The sequence below is a fragment of the Apteryx rowi genome, unplaced genomic scaffold (assembly GCF_003343035.1).
Source record: "Apteryx rowi isolate R43461 unplaced genomic scaffold, aptRow1 scaffold_13, whole genome shotgun sequence".
NCBI lineage: Eukaryota > Metazoa > Chordata > Aves > Apterygiformes > Apterygidae > Apteryx > Apteryx rowi.
The window spans coordinates 3,209,994-3,230,613 of NW_020447530.1; the positions used below are offsets into that span (position 1 = coordinate 3,209,994).

The 20,620-nt window shown below is 43.6% G+C and overlaps 2 protein-coding genes across 2 annotated transcripts in view; both read right to left on the reverse strand.

The window, feature by feature from the left end:
- The window catches only part of VCPKMT (valosin containing protein lysine methyltransferase), an 8,491-nt gene extending 4,704 nt beyond the window's left edge, over positions 1–3,787 (reverse strand). The window contains exons 1-2 of the mRNA XM_026056107.1: positions 3,681–3,787; positions 438–530 (exon numbers count right to left, since the gene is read on the reverse strand). Of these exons, the coding sequence (XP_025911892.1) occupies positions 438–530; positions 3,681–3,772 (185 nt within the window). The 5' untranslated portion in view covers positions 3,773–3,787. The remainder of the gene's footprint in view (positions 1–437; positions 531–3,680) is intronic.
- Positions 3,788–5,518: 1,731 nt separating this feature from the next.
- SOS2 (SOS Ras/Rho guanine nucleotide exchange factor 2) overlaps positions 5,519–20,620 on the reverse strand; it is a 56,048-nt gene continuing 40,946 nt past the window's right edge. The window contains exons 14-26 of the mRNA XM_026056068.1: positions 20,462–20,584; positions 16,834–16,937; positions 15,343–15,562; positions 14,132–14,251; positions 13,790–13,952; positions 12,733–12,850; positions 12,152–12,324; positions 10,851–10,967; positions 9,116–9,377; positions 8,829–8,900; positions 8,066–8,107; positions 6,982–7,091; positions 5,519–6,153 (exon numbers count right to left, since the gene is read on the reverse strand). Of these exons, the coding sequence (XP_025911853.1) occupies positions 5,644–6,153; positions 6,982–7,091; positions 8,066–8,107; positions 8,829–8,900; positions 9,116–9,377; positions 10,851–10,967; positions 12,152–12,324; positions 12,733–12,850; positions 13,790–13,952; positions 14,132–14,251; positions 15,343–15,562; positions 16,834–16,937; positions 20,462–20,584 (2,134 nt within the window). The 3' untranslated portion in view covers positions 5,519–5,643. The remainder of the gene's footprint in view (positions 6,154–6,981; positions 7,092–8,065; positions 8,108–8,828; positions 8,901–9,115; positions 9,378–10,850; positions 10,968–12,151; positions 12,325–12,732; positions 12,851–13,789; positions 13,953–14,131; positions 14,252–15,342; positions 15,563–16,833; positions 16,938–20,461; positions 20,585–20,620) is intronic.

Below are 20,620 nucleotides of genomic sequence, written 5' to 3' on the forward strand. Positions count from 1 at the left end.
GCGGCGCCGGCGGCCGCGCGGGGCCCAAACCACGCAGATTTAACCGCCTTTCGGGCGGTTGGTTTCCTAAAAGTCGTTTTGCCGGTGTGAGCCCAGCTTCCCTCAGCGTTACCGGCGGGGGCGCGGGCTGCGTTGGCGCTGCACAGCCCCTTTAGCGGCCACAGTGCGCTTCCCCCCCCCACCCGAACCCCCGTTGTATTTATGCTCGCAGCCTCCACAAGAAATTAAAACGTTATTGTGCAGGTGGGGCGCGGAGAGGCCAAGTGCCAGCACCCCAGGCCAGCTTGCGGTCACTGCGGCCACCTCAGCACCTTCYGCAGGGGAGGCTGGCGGCAGCAGCACGGCTTGGCTACAAAAGGGTGAAAAATACTGGGTTTCGGACCTCCTGCAAGGTTCGCAATAACATAATGTATTACCATGTTCATGTAACACCGTACCTGCCCACGGCTGCGGTAGGCCTGTGTGCGAGATGGGGGGAGCAGCCCCGGCGATAACGTGCGCCAGCGGCTTGTTCATTTTGACCAACTGTCCTGTAAATAGAGCACTGGGTGAAAGGGTATCCTGAGCGGTGTTTGCTTAAAAGAAAAGCGTATGTTCATTCGCTTTTCCTGTTTGTTCACAGCGCAGGAGCGAGCGTAAAGCAACCACATGAACTGCTCTCGTTGTTGCAGGAGAGAGAACGATCGGCCATTACTCATCGTGTTACTAAGATCTTGCGTGCGTCCTCCACAAAAGTCAGACTTCCCTCAAGGGAAGAGGTGAGAAACCTTCATTTGGAAACTAGATGGAAAAAGTTGTGTCACCTCATGTTTGAACACATACACAAGCGAAACTGGCAGTAAGTCAAGCCTTCCCGATTAACCCATCAGTGTCTGCAGAGGATAAGCTCGCATTAAGCACCAGCTGGGGGAAAAGACAGCGCTGAAGAAAATCTTCCAGATCTGAACTGGCTTAAGAAAAAAAAAAAAAGTACCATGATTTTTTGTCCCCAGCTTGAACCGGCCAGGTGCAATATCCCAAAGTGCAGCTGGAGCAGGCAGAGCAGGTCGGTGAGATGAACCCAGCTCCAAGGCGGGTGTCTGCTCCTATCTGCTGAGAAGCGAAGCAGCTCCCCCTCTGCCTCCTCCCTGCTTACCGCTGAGCTCCTCGCCTTTCCCCGCAGTTTGGGTAGGTCACAGAGGTGAGGATTTTGACCGTACACAAGATCTGCCCCCAAGTTCGCTGGGTTGCAGTTTTGCAATTCGACTCTGCAGCRGTCAGTTTGAAGATTTCAAAGACCTGTTTTGCCTCCCATAGAGCCTAATTGCTACCCTTACTTGAGCCATTTTGACTCAGTTTTCAGGAGATATCAGGCAAATGATCCTGGGGCCTAGATTTGGGTTTCTATTGGCATTTTCCTTACCCTAGAGTATCTCCAGCTGCTTTTCCTGAAAACCAGAGATCTGGTGCTCTGGAAACCTTCTGCCAGCACCGTGTGAATGTCTGGGATAGCACCAGGTGCTTATGTTTAAAGCACCTGAGTGTCTCTTGGAGATGTTCAGTTTGTGTGTGCACGTCTGTGTAAATCTGCAAGCATGTTCAGACTTTCCAGCATCTCCTTGCCTGTTTGTAAGCAATTATCTATTTCACAGGCTATTCAATACGGCCAAAGACTTCTAGCCTGCAAGTACTGTGCATGCGCAGTCCCATTTAAATCAACAGGAGTCACAGGCATTATAGACCTTCATCCAACATTTAAACTTCTATAATATTTTTAAAAAGCAGCTGAACATGAGTTGCCTGCGAGTCAACATTTTTTTTTTTTTTTAAGTGCAAAGGCTTTCTGTTGATATTTCTCCGTGGACTTCTGGGGAAAAGCTCTTACTACTTTATTTCTTAACATTTCATACTAATGTTAACTCCCTTCCCCAAGGAGGAGTTATTGCATTTGCTTGGAATTCAGAATCTTAACCTGTGGTATATTTTCAAAAATTGGAATAAATCTGGAAAAAAATAAAGAGCAAAAGATTGTTTCTTTTTTTCTTCCTTCCTTGTTTTTGATCTGCTATAGCCAAGTCATAGCCCAAAGAAATTATTCAGGCTCCAGAGCAGGAGAAAATGCTAAAACTCAGCAACTCAAAATAGGATCATTGAAAACAACTAGAAAATGTTTCTTTTGCTGTTAAATGTCTTCACATTCCATCTGCTTATCTGCACTTTTCTGAAGGAACTGCCTTTTCCCACAGAAGCCAGCTTCAAAACCAGCAGTTTCACATTCTTCCTCTAGCATTTTTTGCTCTTTTTATCCATCCCTCTAATTATGAACTAACTGAAATGATAATTTATTGCTATCTTGGCTTGCCCTTGAACCACACTGGTGGGAATCCAACTGCCTCCAACCACTTCCATAGCAAAACAGTTACTTTGGGAACGTCTGTTTCTGTACCCGCTGTACTTTCAAACTGCTGGCAGCGCTGCTGCTACCCTGCTTTGGAATGGTTCTTTTGTTTTTATATTTTCCAGCTCATGTTATGCTTGGAGGACAGTTTAACCATGTGGCAAGTTATCTGTAAGCGAGGCCTCTTTTCCGAATCATGCTGCCATCTGTATACTTCAGATTAAATGGTGTGAACCTCCTCCTTTTTTGTCTGGAGTGCCGACCTCTGCCAGCGTTGGTCTACTAGAGAACGATGGCCAAGGCTTGAGACCTTTTTTTCTTTTATCTGCAGCAGCGTTTTTCCTAATCAAACCATTCTGGGCCCCACTCTGGGTTAGGTATTTCATTTTCACTGGTTTGAGGTGTGGAATTCAGAACTTCTGCCCCAAAGCACTCTTTCACAATCAAGTTTAAAAGGCGGCCATCTTCTTTTAAAGCCCCCATGTATTTCTGTAATACATGTCAACCTAAAATGTAAGTTGGCACCTAAAAAAGAAAGGCTATTCTAAGAAGTACTCCCCGGTGCAGCGTCATTTCAAGGTTAGTTCTAATAAATGTACGCTGCTTCTTCCGCAAGTGTGAACTCTCTGAATTGCATTACAAACTGGAACCTCACAAAGGTCCCGATGGAGTAAAACGCTCTGCTACACATTAAAGCCATTCCTAATCAGCAGATGTGCAGATTAAATTCATCTGATAAGGACTGCTGAACAAGGACCAAAATTGGAAGTTATGCTGCATTTCAATATGAGATATTGAAAGTATTTCCGGTCTAAGCACTTGTACAGAAAGGTATAAAGCTGACACATACATATTCTCAGCTTTGAAAGAGATTTTTTCCCCACACTTCTGTGTGACAGTATGAAGAACATAACTCATCTTTTAGCAATAGCTGCTGGTGAGGACTTGAATACCAACGACTTAACTTCTAACAACTTGATCAAAGTGAGTTTTACTTTTTCCACTTGCAGACTAGAACTGAATTATTTCTGCAATGTTTTCCAGGATCTGAAATGGCCACGCCTGTTACTCCTTAGGGTGCACTGACCAAGTCACTTATTCTCCARCCCCTTTTGAGAGTTATTACACAGAAATAAATCAAAATTTTAATTTGATCAGCTTATTCTGTAGATCACTGGAATTTCGAAATCTGACAGCCTGCCTTTTCTACCCGCAGAGCATGACAGTTCWGCATTAGGAGACTACTTCACGGAGCAGAATTTCACCACCCATCTATTAGCATAAAAGTTCTTTCCAAAYTTACACTTCAAGAAGAGATGTAAGAGCTGTTTTCAGCTGCGGAAGAACAACTATAATCAAGGCGTCATCCATTTCCTGCCTGCACTCCCAGTTCATGTGTCTCAAATTTGAGACTTTCTGAGCTTTATTTTTACAAAACGCTGCTGCTCTCTCTTATAAAGTATATTCTGCCTCGTCTGTGAACGGCCCTCAGTAYAACCTCTCAGAGAGATTCTGCCCTTTCTTTGTCAGGAAAGGGGCACCAAGGGAAACGGGCAGCGGGTGAGGAATGTCCAAGAGACAGGCGGCAAGATGCATCTTACTGGGAGAAGAAAATCCATTCCCCTTCCCAGACGTCACCTCTCCTCTCCCCTAAGCAAACGCCCGAGACGGTGGCAGCCGCATAGGCAGGCTGATGAGCAGCCAGAGAGCGACCCGGCAGCCTGAGCTGCTCTAAATCCCACCATGGTGTTCGAGCTCCAGAAAGGAGCCAGAAAAAAAAAAATTTCTTCTGACAACTTCCCCGTCTAGAGGGGCTGAAACRTCTCATGGGTTACTGGCGGGGGGAAAGGTTAAACTCTCAGGGAGCTCTCCCGTATCAGGCTTAACTCCCTCGAAGCTCTGCTCACGGYACTGTACAGGCCCAATTAATTTGCCACAGAGTCACCAAATCCAAGCCCCAACCTTGTCCTTACAAGGAACACGCACTGCTCAATCTCTTAAAAAGTAAAACTGGGGTGATTTATTAATCTTGTTAAGAACTCTGATACAAAGCACAGTAAAAGGCCACAAACCAGTAAATAAAATGTGGCTTCTGGCCACTTTATAAATGCTGCTACAGTACTACCAGTAAAACAGACTCACTCTCTCACCAGTTCAAACAAATAGTTCAACTGGCAAATAAAAGTTCCATTCACTTTTCAGTTTAAAAAGTTTAATAAAGCTTTAAGTGTTTGCTGGTTTAAATGCTACCAACTTCCAAAATGGATTCACAATTAAGTTAAGTGAGATCTAAAGAAAGTTATTAGGTTTGGAAGGCAAGACTGTTCCTAAGCCAGAGGAAACACTTCTGACTATAAGATTGCAAGAGTAGCAGACTGTATTATAGGCCTCAAATCACTTAAATTTATACAGGTTATTAGCATTATCTGTAAATATACAATATAAACAATTGTACATACATGGCATATAGCTTTGTTCTCAAAACAGTAGACAACTCTTTAGCTTAAGACATCTTCGCCTACCAAAACAAAAAGGCACATCTGAACAAGATGCATGCTAAGTACTAGGGATCCTTTCCGATAGCTGACCCAGGTAGTCCTTGTTTACGCTTTGTCAAAGTAACCGAGACAAATCGAGTATTTTGATATCTTTTAGATTTCAACCTTTTTCTTCAGCAGCAAATCAATGGCAATTAAGACATGGCATCAAAATATTTGAGAACAGTAGCTGTCACTCACAAACCTCCGAGCTTACACAAAATGAGAAGGCAGGTGGCCAGAGGTTTAAAATCAGTAACACTGTACATCCTCACGTTGTGTAATTATCCCACTGTTCTTTTAAAAAGAAAAAAAGGCCACTAGTGCTCCAATTTGAAAAAATTCCACAGACGCACCTTTTTGGCTCAGTGCAATAAAATGATGTCAGTTTAAATTCGTTTAGTGTAGTTTACAGTGCAAAAGATACAATTTTGTATACTGGCATAACTGTCGGCACTGAGGACGTGAAACAAGGCAATGCTACTGATCACCTGAGGGTAATGCTGTCGCAACAGACACAGACCAGAGCGTGTGTAGTCTTATTTTTCCAATTTAAGCTTTTTTTTTTTTTTTTTTTTACATACATGATGACTTAAACATCAGGCAGCAGCACTTTAAGAGCATAAATTTGTGAAAGTACTAAAATACACTGCCTTTTCTGAATAAATAAAAAAAAAAAAAGGAACTTTACAAATACTATTCCAGTGTCAATGACTAATATGGCTAAGGTCATTGAGGAGTTTCTGCATTTTCTAGCAAAGACAGTCTGTGCAAAGGAGGGTGGGAGAGCTCCCTTTTGTAAGTCTTTGGTGGCAGTTTTGGTAACTGAGGGCTAGAATTCTGCCGGGGCGGGACGGGGGGCGCAGGCGGGTGCACCAGGCTGTTGTGGCTGGCGCTGATCACGCAGCAGCGCCGCAGCACCCTCGGAGAGGGCGTGCTGGGAGGAGTGCTGGGAGAGCTGGGGCCCGTGCTAGCCTCCCTGAACCAKTCGGCATCTCGGTGCAAGCGGCCCGTCGGCGGCGGCTGGAGGCTCAGCGGACAGTTTATGAAGTGTTCCGGAGGCCGAAGCGGGACCGGCGGCGGCGTGTCGGGGAGAGGGTCCCTGGGGGGCGGCRGCGGCGGACTGTGCAGGGGCTGCTCGAAGGGGGTAGTGTAAGCGGGAGCACGAGGCTGGATCTTTGGAGGTGGCGGCTGCCGGGGCGGGATCGCTGGAGGATCGTCATCCGATTTTAAACTTCCCTAAAACACGCACAGGGAACACACATTGTAAGAAATGCAAAGAAGCTTTAGATAAAGAGCGCATCTTCTGCCAGGGGCGGAAGGAAGAGCTAAGCGAACTTTCAGCGTGTTTGTAAACRAGGAAAGATGTGGGCTCTAGCAGCCAAATCCACAGACGCAGTGCAGGGTGCTAGAAACGACTCCTTCGCAGCTGGCACTGACGATCTCTGGGGTTCCTCAAAAAAAGTGCTCTTTCATCCAAGTCCACGCATATTTTGCGCAACAGCGCAACACGTACCCAGCAGCGAGCGGTGGTTGGGCTGTGGGGGAAACGTCACTGTAGCCTGGGTGACTACAACAGGTCCGCACATGAAGTCGCGCTGCGCTTCCTCTACAAGGCTTGCTGCGAGGGGGAGCCGCGGCAGGGTGGAAGGAGCAGCCCTCCACGCCGCCCGTTTCCCTGGGGCGCAAAAAGGACCGTCCCTGGGGGGAGCAAAGGTCTGTCTAGCTCCCTATCCTGCCTGACAGTGACGGAAATCAACCRTCAAGGGAAGAGTAGAGGGACAGGGCACGTGTGCAGTGATATTCCCCACCAGTATTTTCTAATACTCTTCCCTTGACATCTGCTCTTGGTGCTGTCAGAGCCACGACACCGGCACAGCCGTACCTCTGATCTGAACCGTTATCATGTTCCTAAAGCAGCTAGCAAAGCTTGGACGCTGGGTATCTGAAACYTCAGAAATAAAACTGGTGCGCTGTATTTCAGAAGTACCGCAGGCTAACCAAGTCCTGTTTGGCCAGACATTAGCTGTTTTGTTAGCAAAATTATTCAATATAGGACAAAACTACCTTAGCGTTAGAAGCCTCCTGATCCATCTTTTTTCGAGGAGGAAGTGGAGGAGGGTTTTGAGGCTCATCGCTTAGTTTAGGAAAGCTACTGCATGAGCTGAAGAAAGACTCTGGAGAGAGAACAGATATTTTACTGCCCATGTAATATCTGAGAAACATTTCCAAGAATATTAAACCAGAATAGAAGCAGCTCAAATAAGCAGATCTTCAGACTCAACAGCAACATTAACCATTCACTTCAGCCGTATGAAATTCTCTTCCATTCGTTTCTGTAACCAGACATACTCCTCCCAAGGCAGTCTCCCACTTCCAGCACCAGAGAAATGCATCAACAGGAAATGTTAAAGAGGAGAAAAAACAAATAAAATAAAAATGAACCCCTTGTAAGAAAAATAAACACCTAGGGAGCACGAAAGTAGCTTTACTTGAAGATACTAACGCTCATAGCATTTTATGATGCTTCGAGTCCTCCTTCCTTTTTAAGGAGGAAAAAAAATGCTTCAAGTTAAAAAACAAAACCACCCCTGACCTATGTTTGTGACTTTTACCAAAGCTTTGCTGCTTCTATTAGAAGTGCACAGGGCAGATCAATAGCAGYATATTAGGCACCTGTGCTCCCCAATTTGAAATTTTAATTCAATCACAAAAAAGCATACACGGCTGTGCATTAAGGAAGTAAAAAGAGAAGCTGAACATAGATACGAATACAGGGTTTCCCTCACAACTGCGTTACAAAAAGTACCTCTTCCTTCCCCAGTGATAGGATGATTATTTTCACTAAAAAAATTTGGTATGGCTAAACTATCAGGTTGCTTTATTTGTACCATTAGCCAAACAAAATAAGCATCAGGGTAGGACATTCAAAATAGAAGCAAAATCATGTTACAGCCTTGGGAACAAGTCAGACAGTTTTTAGACTTCAGAGACTACTTTACTGGACACTAAATCCTGTACAAAAATCCACTTAGAATTCTATTTAATGAACTCAGCCCACATTTTCAAAGGCACTTTAATTACTATTTAGTTCTCCTGAAACCAGGAAAAGCAGAGTTAAGTGAAACATTAATGGAGTTATAGTACTTACTCGACTGTGGCAAACTGACAGGAGCAAAGATGCTATTGTTACCTGTTAAATAAAAAATGGATTAAAGACTTGCCAGACTAAAGAGCTGCAACTGCACCACAGCATGTAAAGCACGCTTGTGAAGGACCTCAAAAGAGCAACATGTCCTCAAAGTATATCTACAGCTAATGTGAATTAAATTTTCCTATGTAAACTATTCTTGAACATTTAAAGTTATGCTGGGAATTCATTTCATTGTTATTATTATGCTCTGTTCTGACACTACCACGCTGTCATTCRCTCCCTCTACAGCCCAAACGCCCTCCCCACTTGCCATGTACAACTTGTTTGGCACTTGCGCCCCCCCCCCCCCAGGCTCAACCCCTCTGCCACGTACGCAGCCCCCTTGCAGCAGGGCCGAGACTCTCCCGAGCTGCTCCCAAGCCGGAGGAGCTGCTCCCAAGCCGGAGGAGCTGCCTGCAGCTGCAAGCAGAGCTTGGGAGCGTACTGGTGCACCTGCGTTGGAGTGACAGTTCTTGACTGAGACCGTTCTGGAGCGAGACTCCTGACCATCCCCACTCCCTACGCTTCGGTTCACACCTCCAACCATACCAACTGGGTTCCCTTCAAAGGAAGCTAAACCAGAATCGCCTGAGTGCGCTCAGTCCGCAGGGCCACGCTAGAGCTGGTAAGGAGCGAACCCCCCCAAAGACGCACGGGCGCGGACGCCAGGTCCTCGGATGCCAGGTCCTCGGCACCGTTTCGTTCTGCACATGTGTCTTACTTGCTAGTGCAGGCACAGCCACCGCAGAACAGCTCCTGGGGAGGCATCTCCCGTAACGCACTGCCTCAGCTCCTTAGGGCAAAAGGAGGGGAAATTCTCTAACTTGTTCTGTAACTACGTACAGCAGGGGCTTCCGAACTGCCCAACACGTAACACTGACACACGAAGTTCATAGTCCCTGATGAAACTTTTCAACATTTTTGTTTTTAAGGCTGGCATATAGACCAATATATTTTGGGAGTCTGAGGTACAGTAACAACAAGTATTAAAGCATACTGCATATTTACCGAAAGAACTGTTGAGATCGATGTCTAAAAACACACTGAACTCTGAAGAAGCAGACACTGGTGGAGTAGACGGCGTATTTGGAGAAGTCGGTGCTGAAACCGTTGATTCCTGCTCTGCCTCAGTAATTCTACTGAAACTTATCTTACTTGGTTCCTTTTCAAGTGGCAACGGGTGACTTCTCAAAGTGCCAGAGGTGGAGCCATGTCTACCGGTATTGGGCCTTATCCCAGGAGATTTTAAGGGGTACGTTGTTTTTCTAGGCTGGAGAAAGTAAAGCCAGTTAGTAGTTAGCATTTCAGAGAGCAAAATTGCCAAATCTCTAGAATATATTTAAAAAAGGCACTTATCAAATACACATTAAACTGTACCACAGCCTTTTTACTATTGACTTGAGGTATAGTCTGTTGTTACTTATACAGCAAGAGTTTACTGAAAAATTATGGAGGTTTATCCTGCTTAATAAATCATTTTTCCATAGCTATGAAGAATGAACAGTCGGGTTTCAGATGCATGTCAATCCGGACAAAATACAGGGAACAGCAAGTCACGATCTAAGGAGAGAGTTGTTTCAAGTGCCCCAACAGGCCTGCGCAACAGCTTCAGGTAACAGCAGCGCAAGACGTGCCTTGGGCTTGTACCTGGAAGGTCTCCAGGCCCCTACGTGCAGCTGAGACCAAGGACACACTCAGGGGCACCTTATATACGTACTCGGGGCTAGTCRGTATGGAATTCTTACATACGGGTAACTAGTGAGAGTGAAATGAGCCTAATTAGACCGAGGAGCAACACAACGCTGATCAAAGCTGACTCTCTGAAGGTGAATCACGTTCCCATCCGATGGTGGCGGTGTGCGTGACTCCACCACCTCGCGTTACCCGGAACGTGACTCACCTGAAATTCCCATCGGAACGCCTAGCTGGGAAAACCTGGACTGTAAAGAATTCATGCTCAGATAACTGAGACTGGCAGCATGGATATCTATTTTTAGAAAAAAAACTTAGAGAAATTACTGAAGGCAGCGTTTTTGCAACAGTAACTTCTGTAATTTTCTTGCTGTATTTGCAATATTACTTTAGTCATTCCTCTAACAGAAGAGTGCTAAAATGATTTATAGCTCTCCGAAAAATTAGAGAGCTCTCCAATTACTCAGAAGTACAATTACAATGATATAAAATCAAGTGTTCCAGGGAGCTATAGTTCAGCTTAAAAATAATTCTGGTCTTCAATGGCTAATTTTTAAAAAACGTCATTGCTACTCATTTAAATTGAACTCTATTTTGCGCTGCAATATTTTCCCTTGTCAATTCTGTGGTATACTTCAACTTTTGCAACATTGCAAAATATTAGACAAAGGCAAAATGGAAAATATTTTACTTAAAGAAAATGCAATATACTATTATATATACAATTCTTCTTTTCAAAACGTTTTATTTCCTTTTCATAAGAATTTTTGATATTGTGAAATGATGTTATCACATAGTCTATCAAATGACTATATGGTAAGAAAACTTCAGATTTTGGGAAAAATGTTTGTTCTAAAATAAGCCAAAGGTAGTATGTTTTTACTAGCTATAAACACCTGAAATAAAAATATTTTTAAATCAAGTTTTGCTGGGAAATCATCTCAAGATACAGAATTCTGAAGGATATGTTTATGGGGCTTATTGAGTTAACTCTTCTTTTTTCATAGTGGCTATTGGATTTTAGACATTTAATTTACAGGAAAAGACTTACAAATCTAGGTGGTTGCTTGCAGTTTCGAGGTTCAATTTCTAATGACTTGTTGAACAAATAATCCGTAAACTCTTTTTCCGGTATCTTCCCCATAGGATTGAGATTTTCAAAGAATCTCTAAAACGAGAGAAGCATCAACAGTTTTTTAAAATAAGAATATATATGTAGTAGAAGCTAAGGCCCAAGGCCTGGAAGGAAGGCACGGCTAGGACAGGCCTGGCCCCAGGAGCATGGCACAGTGCAAAGTTTCCTAAAAGCCTGACAGTCCCGTGTTAGGTGCTTCCGTGGCTGCAGCAGCTGGAGTCTCCAGATGGTTAAGTCACAACATTTTCTATTTGTTCTTCCYGCAGCGTGAATACTGCCCATCCCTCGAACTTACCGCATTTCCATTCTTAGACTGCTGTAAATCTTCTAACCCCTTCCAAGATATCCACAACAATTAAAAAGACAATGCAAATAACATTTTACACAACGGTGTTATTGCCCATTTACTGCTTTATGCCACCAGTTTTTTTATGGCTTCCCGATCGCTGCTGTTCACTGGCTGAGATTTACAGAGTTATCRACAACTTTGCTTTCTGGAAAGGCTACAACGAGCTGTACACATTCAGGAAGTATGGCTGCGTACTGAAAGTTATTCCTTCAATTACGATTACCTCCACATACAAATACCTACCTTTACCTGGCTCCTTGTTTCATCATCTTCCTTTAAATCCCTTTAAATTATCTGGGATTCTCTAGTCTGTCTTACCTAAGTATCCATTCGAGCATCCTTTCTCATTTCTAAAGATAATGCTCCCTGACACCAGGGCATCCCCACGCTGGCTTAACTTCAGCCACGCTGAACGACTGTCCCAGTTTGCCCTGAACTACGCGTCCTCTGATCGTTAGCGGTCAGAAACGTCATTACAGAAGGTCTGAGGGACTGAACGCACTGGACACACACAGAGCATTTTAGGCTAGCGGCGAGTGATTTTTCTTCAAAATTTATGCTGTTTTGTCAGTGTGTCTCATTCACTCTGTTCTATTGCTGAAAAATCTCCCAAATACCAGGCTGCACAACAGCAAGGCGATGAACGAGACCGAGAGCATGGAATCGAGTAAGCAAATTCCCAGTTCAGGCTACTCCGCTGTCGAGACACTCCTGTCTGCTGCCTCCACTCAGCCACTACTCCCCCTCTTCCAGCGGTCACTGGTCTCATAAGATTAGGTCTAGTACTAGAAGAACATTTGACAATTTTTTGTCGTGTGCGTTCTTTTCCCTCTCCTATCCCTGAAACAGATATTCAATTGTTGATTACCCGAATTTCTGGCTCGATCCGTAAACAGTAAGGCTGGTTTTGATACTGCTGAATTTCTCCTGTAATTTCGGCTACTTTTCTCCTCTTGCTGAAGTTAATTAATTCTTTCCCTTGTCTTTTAAGGAAGTCAGGATTCCCTTCTTCTGTCTTCAAAATATTTGTTAGATATATTCCTGACAAAAAAAAGAAGTGGATTTTAAAGTTCATATTTCATTCCAAGCCCCGATTTCACTCTTTCTAGTGAATGATAACAATTCTGAGCATAAGCAGACCATTTCCTTTAATGCTCCAACAGTTTATCAGCTGGCAAGAACAAATGAGGCCTGCATTTTCACAGGAACAGTTACCTTATTGAAATAAGATGTTTTATCTCCTTAATGTGAGATCCAGAGTTTAATAAAACAGCTTCAAGACATTGTCATACTCAGTTCACCAATTTGGAGGCAGTGTTAAACTAAGTAAGGTAATATTAATAACCAACATAAATAATACCAGTAATCTGTATAATAAACAACTTCTGCATCAGGCTCAGCTTAAGAAAGGCAACACACAAGAGTTTAGTCAATTCTGGTGTTACTTACCAAAGAAAGGCACACAGGGTGGGTTGATTGACTTGAGCTTAGCTAGGTATTTTTTAAAGTGATCTTGACTCAGTTCTACTGCTTCATCCAAAACTTTCTTTTTTCTTTCTTGTAGTCCCTAAGTTATTGAAGAGAAAAAACCAGCAATGACAAGCTTCTGAACAGCGCGGTTAGCTAAAACAAGATACCTCCATAACTCTTATCCGCAGACTTAGAAACTGAAATTCAGATGTTGAAAGAATCTCTTTTGTAAACCTCTGAACTACAGCATCATGCAAGAAACCAGTCATGTGAATCATGAGGCTATTGTAAGCAAACTATTATTTAGTCTATCAACTTACAAACATAATCCTATTCTTTTAATTTAATAAAAAACAAACATTTAATTTTGAATTTAACTTAAAGGTCTTTCCAAGACATACAAAACTCAAAACATCTTGTTCAAGCTTCCTTTTCCTTTTTAGTCAAGGAAGGCACTGCTGCCAAATTCTGGGCATTGCTTTTCCTTAGCAAGTGAAAAATGGAGCCACTGCCTGTGTAGTAAATTCTCTTCCTGCTGTTCATCTGAACTGTTCAGCCACCATTTATTTCAACCTCTGAGAATCTAAATTGTCTGAGACGTTCTTAACTGTGCTTGTGATCAAAGGAAATTTGAGTTTTAGCTACACCCTCTCCCTGCCCTGCTCTCCCCACAGCTCTTGCACAGGTAGGAAGTGCTGCTGCTGAGGTGTTCCAGTCCCTGGGATCCTCCTCCTTCATATCCAGAAAACGCTGGACTGAAGCAACAGGTTCGTTTCAGACAGGTTAMTGAACAGCAATCAACTGGGCTGAATACAAATGAGAAAACATGTGCTAAAAAGCTCCACTTCCCATTACAAACCCTTTGAAACACCCAGCCCATTTTAAATGTTCTCTCACAAATAACTTCAAACATTTCACACTTCTCATTCAAAAAGGCGAGTGCGATATGGATTTCATTTAACAAGGTGCAATGCATGGCTGTGATGCACTTCTGGATTCTGATTAGGTTCTTTCAAGAATGATGCCCAAGACTTACCTCAAATGTGTGATCTAGTCTGTACACGGATACAGAGTTCATCGCACTGACTATCTCCAAAACACCATTGAAGTTGTTCAGATCTTGAAAAACCTGCAGGATTTCTATAATCCTACTCAGCACAGCCACTCGCTCTTCAAAGTTCTCCGTTTCCACAATGCACCTAATCAAAAGACGTAATTTGAGAAATATTGATAAGTAGAATCTGACATTCTGCCAGCTGCTTGTCTGGTGTATAATCACCTCAAGATTCAAGGCAACAGAATTCAAACAGCAGAAAAACATTTCTCTCTGCATTTCAACAGGAGTTAATGGCACTACACTAATATCACCCGTACTTACTTTTCAAACCAAAGAGTAAGATTTGTAGTATGACGAATCATTTTCAATAGATTTGGGGAGTTAATTTCCTTATCTTCTTTAGTCCACACGCTACCGACAAGTTCAGAAGGCTGCACTGCCCTGTTAAGGACAAAGCAAGATGCAGAAGAACATTCAATACAAATAATAATCATATATTCCATGTTTGTATCAAAAGATTATTTCTTCCCTTAACTGTGGCTTGATATTTCATAAATAAGACCCAATATAATCTACTGCAAAACAGCTACTTAAAATGACTTTTAGACTGGTACTTGAATATAAAAGAAAATCCACCTGTATCTTAACTGAAATCGTCATTTCTGAATAAGTATTTTCAGACAAGAAAATTACAAAGCAGTAAGTTCAATCTCCCGAAAATGGAAGGAAAAAAATCTTAAAGAAAATTAACATATTTTTGAAATAGGAAGTTGAAGCACCTTAAGCAGCCGGCTGGAAAGGTGGCCTATTTCAACAGCAAACTTGCTGTCACTGAAGCATGAAAGGATGCTTCACCTGGGAGTTTTGCAAGACCTTAAAGAATTTCTACCCAGCAAAATGAAGAAGCAGCCATAGCCTGTGCCCTCACACCAAGGCTAGCTCAATTTAAACGATCACAGGTAACGGAGCTAGGAAACAGCAGAGTACTTACAGTACCAGAACAAAAAAAACTCTTCAGAACTAGATCAGAGTTCCCGGAAACACCAGTGCTATAGTTGCTGGCATCTCCAAACTTCTTGGCGCTGTGTCTCCACAGCTAGTGCTAGCTACGCTAATCACCAAAAAGCAGGGTGGACACGTTACTGCGTGTAACAGCTGGGTCTTTGCTATGCAGCTATAAAGAAATGGGGTGAGAAAATAATGTGCTATCTTTTTTTGATGCAACACACATTTCTTACTAATACAACACTAAGTTTGCTTTTAATGAGCAGACAATACAAGTTGCTATTATCTGTATATTTTAGTGTCCTAATTTCCTGCCCTTATTTAGTAATGTTGGCAGAAGTCTGATATGGAGATGAAAAGAACTTTTTTTTTTGCCTTGCATAATTTGGTATCAAACAGATGGCAAGAAAACCTCCTTCCTCTCCTTTCTGAGTCAAGGGGACATACTTCCAACTGATTATATGAATTAGGATTTTTTTTCTTGCTCAAAGAGTCTAAAAAAAGATGTGCGTTAGTTCAGTACCGACCTATAAAGATCAGACTCGAGAAGTGTTAGCTGCCGAGCAATTTCTATGGGATGAAGTGTCATGAGGTCCAGTGTCTCACTGTGCCCAACGCGCCAAATGTGCCACTCGATTGGGGGAGGTGGACTCTCAAAGGTAATGTTATGACTAATTCCATTTGCTTGAGCTTTCTTTCTCTTGATGATTTTAGCAATTGATTCCACCCACTTCTTCATGGATTTTCCTGCACAAGAGAGAACAAAACAAAACAAGAAATTGTAACATCACCTTCTCTGATTTCTGGCAACTAATTAAATGAAATCAGATAAGCCCTTTTTCAAAATTCTGAATCCTAAAGTCCATTTACATTTTATAGAATATGGAAAAAAAAAACCAACCCAATCTGTATATGCATCCATAATACTGCATTCCTGAACGCAAATTAATTAGGTTTGCAGTTCCCTATTTGTTACTTAGGGACATTTGCACCTGCACCAGTTTGCAAATACAGATGTATGTGAACACATTTCTGGGCGCCCAGTTGTGTTTAACAGCACCTACAGACAGTTTTGGTGGGAGAAAAGTGACCCTGTGTATACGCTGTATTTTACTTTTTCCCTCAGCTGCAACCATCTCCAGTAGTTTGGTCCTACTAAGAAGTTAAAAAAAAAAAAAAAAACAACAGTAAACGACCAGCTTCAAGTGAAAACTTTGAAACATGCTGTACTAGTGCACAGCAGAGCAAAATAATCATATAGAGAGATATTTACAGTATCACTTCAACATTTACAGTACACAGCACAGCGGACAAGATGGGAAGGAGCGCCCTCGGCACTCAAGGCAAATACCTTTAAAGAGACTAATCGAAACTGAATTGTTCCGCTCTGGTCAGCGATATTTAACATGGAGACCTCTGCAAAAGATAAACGACTGCTCTCTGTCTCAGAGCTGCACTGCTGAACGGAGAGTCTGGCAATCGGAAAAGGGATGGCTAGCACTGCCAGGATAACGAGGAAAACTGAGCTGCCAACGAAGCTGCCCTCCGCAGAGGCTGCCAGAAACATCTGCTAGCGCCTAAGGGTCTGCTCCAGAGGAAGCGATGCCAAATGGCTCAAGTCTCCTCGCCTAGAAGCGCAATGGTTTTCAGCTAGAACTTTCAGTAAATGGGAAAGAAGCGAGATGGAAAAATTGGTCTCGGTAACCAACAGAAGGAATTCTCCTGGAATCCAGAGCGGGGAGGAGGAAGATGACTTCCTCAGTCCCAGCAAGGCTACGGTAGTCTCAGGCAAGGATGAACATTACAGCCCAGAACTAAGTACGCTTAAGGCTACTACTCCAGGCCAAAGCACGTTCATGGAAGTGGGACTCTCATAAACAGCTCAATTAAATTTAAATTATTCATTAAAATTACTTGTATGTATAAAGACATTCTCATGCCTAATATCTGTCAGGATTAGACGGGCAGGTTGTGTCAAAATATGGAAGAACAATATAGAGGACTACCAATTACCATACCTCTTACACTTGAAATAAACGTCTCCAATCTCTCTAGCAACTCCAGATCTCTTTCAAAATCGTAAAAATGGTGCTCTACCCAGTGACGAAAAACATTTAATATTCTGAGAAAGGAGAGAAAAGATTAAAATATTATATTTTGTTCTTAAGAACCTCCAAGCTCATCCCATGTAAACACTGCATGAAGCGCAATTCTACCAAAGCTGAGTTATGGATTCGTGTAATTGAAGACTATCAAAATACATATGGACCAAGGGGCAGAACTAAGACTAAGCATGTGCCAATGACCACAGAAGCCCCCAAGGGTTCAGAACCTAATTTTCCAATCCTAGTGTATATATATTTATTTTATTTTTTAGTTTAAATAAAGATTGCTAGCATTGAGTTGGTTTCAGAAGAGGAAAAAAAAAAACACATCAAAATCAGATAAAATGGGTATTTCTAATGTAATTAGGAATTAGTGCAAGTTTCTGATTAATTTTTAACTAAAAACCCAATTAAGATCTACCATCTCAGCTTAGAAGTTGTTGCAAGCATATCGCCCTTCTTTTACATCTTTTTACTTATACAAATGGCAGTACAAGATCCAGTGCTTCCTTTACAGGTAACACTATACATTTTCTCATGGTTTTTTTCTACGCTTTCTTACACAGCCCCCTAATAAATTATCCTCTAAAACTAAACTACAGCTGCCCTTGCGCTTTCAACTCTTAAGATGCAGTACGAACACAAAACCTGTTTTGCCTCTTGTTCGGGTAACCAAGYTGAGCTCACACCTCAAGCCTTTCCTTACTGGGGCGCACCAGACCTCCGTACCCGAGCCGTGCGCTAAAGTCTCCTACAAGCGATTTTCCCTGGGCCGCTCCAGAACGAGGGGGAGGGATGACGAGCTTCACGGAGAGTTTGCAGTCTCCGACTCACGCAGGGAGACGCCTGCAGCGAGATTTGGCCGCCGCTGCCCTGTCGCCTCTGCGGAAGCGGCTCCGCTGTTTGCGGAGCACCGCTGAACTCCCACTCTTCGCAGCTCGGGATATTAGGGCAAACCAACACTAACTGTGGCTTTCCTTTAAATATCAGACTACCGTTTGCAGTGGTTCGGCCTCGTGCGGGGGGCGCAAGAACCTCTGAGGGGGACAGGGCAGGCGACCGATTTTCGTTTGCCAGGTTTTGCGAGGCAGAGCGCTAGAGAAGCTGGCTCGGTTAGCTTACGCGAACGAAGGGATGAGTGGCTCTGTGTGAATACATTGAGGAATTAAACACTGGGAAGAGGAGAACTATTTAAGTTAAAGAATAAAGTTCATCCCATGGAAAAATGGCTACGCAGACCATTTAGGCTGGAAATTAATGACAGCTTCCAAGCATCAAAGGAGCGATGTTTTGGAACAAGCTCCCAGTAACAGCAATCCAGACGCTTATCTAATCAGTCTCTGCCTTCGAGACGTCCTGGGAGGAATACTGAAAAAGCAAGAAAGACTGCCTGGTTCGGCTGACTGCGTTTCTAGCTTAACACCTCCTCTGTCTCATGCCCTCGCATGTATTTCATCTAGCCAAAAATGTCACTGTTTCCGTGTCTGTGCACTGCGCGGCATGTCTACAGTGTCTTCTGTAAGGTGTGGAATAAGCACTGGAGAGGAAGGAAGGAAGGAAGGAAGGAGCATCTACATGTTCCCCACCTTCTTCCCAAATCGCAGCTCTCTTGGAAGCAGAGATCGACGCTATTAACAATAACAGCATTCGCAAAGTGAACGTACCAAGCTAAGAGCTCTAATTCAGACCCTTCGTTTGAACCAGAACACAGTTGAGCGTTGCAAGGTACCAGAAACATGTAACGCCTCCTAAATTCAAAGAGTACCTATAAATCACAAAAGGGTGGGTGTGAAGTAGCAACTTTAAGCTTCTCCCACGAAGCAGGCACCTGTAGGGGTGCTCAGCTCACCAACCACAGCATAAATCAGACAGCCAGACAGTAGCTATCAAGATGAGAGGCGTCCTCATCTCCCAAACCAAAAAACCAAACCCCCAAACCCTGGAAACTCTGGAATGGGGCACAGGATTCAAACAGCTCAAACATAACATATGAAGACTAAAGCGCTAAACTGATTTTGGAAACCAGTAGCAGAAACTCGGTTAACTGCTGCCCCAGGCTTTTCGACAGGTTACAGTTCCCCGGTAACCGATTCTGTCCTGCTCGGCTGCAGCGGTCAGCGATGCTGCGGGGAGATACGCTTGTACCACGCAGGGGGCCACTGCGAGGAGGCCACCAAGCAGCTCCAAACCTAGCTAGCAGAGGAGGTTATAAAAAATAGCAACGGAAGCAATACAACAACATATATATGGCAGTGCTCTCGAGCCAGTTATGTCAGGAAAGCCCATTCCGCGCGAGTTTGTACGCAGGGGCTCTGAGGGCGCCTGCGCGTGCGGCTGGAGAAGGAGCCGCCAGAAAACAGCAGGTTGAAGCCGGGCAAAGCACGTGCCGAGAGGCAGCGTGCGAATGTCTCCCCAGAAGCGATAAGCCCTGGGGACGAGGGGTCCTCTGGAACCGACAGCAGCTGATAAACGCAGGACGCCAAGAGCCTGCCCGATCTGCGCAAGGCCAAGAGCGCACACCAGTGTCAAACTCGCACCAAGGCTGAGTAACTCGGGCCACATCCAAGAAAGGGATGGCTGCTATCTGCTGGCAACTACAGGATTATATATACACAGGATTACATGTAGGATAAACTACAGGATTAAATAAATATACATTTATATTTTTATATATTTATATATAGTTATATATTTGCACACACACATATATATCTGATGAAAAAAGGGGCCTCCAAGGGACTTTCTGAACATCTGTCTAGAGGGCACTGGCATATATAACTCCCCTCTTCTGAGCAAACTGCTTTTGCTCCAAATAGGTAACTATGAACGATTATGTGTGGTGAGGGAATAATAAAGGCACCATATGTACAATGGCAGTTATCTGCCATTAGGTTATTATTAGCATCAAGCTGTTATTAGCAGCCTTATTAATAAAAGTTGTTCTAATAAATGTTTGGCTGGGATCTGCGTCTCTTCCCGACTCRATCCCCCGTCAGGGCGACTCACAACAATTAGCTTCGTTCACGCTAGAGACGCTTAACTGTTCTCCAAGTTAGCTTGGTCAGCGAGACCTTGAAGATTCACTGCAGCCTGCTCAATGYGCGGCCCAGACAAGAGTCTCCCTGYCTGCGTGCAACTACATCAACAGTAACACATCAGCAGGACTGAAAAAATGGGAACAGAGAAACTATCTTCCTAGGGCTTGTTAACAAGGAATCCATTCAAAATGCAGTTAAAAATACTTTCAGCTGAACATCTCTCACCCACACCCACCACACATAGCAGCCGTACAGCGTTCCTGTCAGTGGTGGAGATCACAGCCGYGAGCAGCAGAGAACCAAAGTACAGTTGCAACAACAACCACCGAAATCAGTGTGACTAATCAGAACACGGTTTGGGATATTAGCCTGGCTGCAAACAACGATAAGTCCCTACTCGACAGGACAGCAGTCTCCAGAAGAGATTACTGTCTCCAGGAAYGGAATATAATCACTGGACTAAAAATCTGGCTCTAACGGAACAAATTTAAAAGCAGATAAACCTGAGTTGTACTGGCTGGACATATTCCTTGCGAAATCGCTTCAGGTCCGCGCTGATAGGCTGCTCCCCTTTCTCGATTGCCAGCCTGTCTGCTTCAGTAGGCTCCGGCTCTGGGATTTCAAACCTAYGAATACAAGCACCAAAAAACCTGATGGTAATT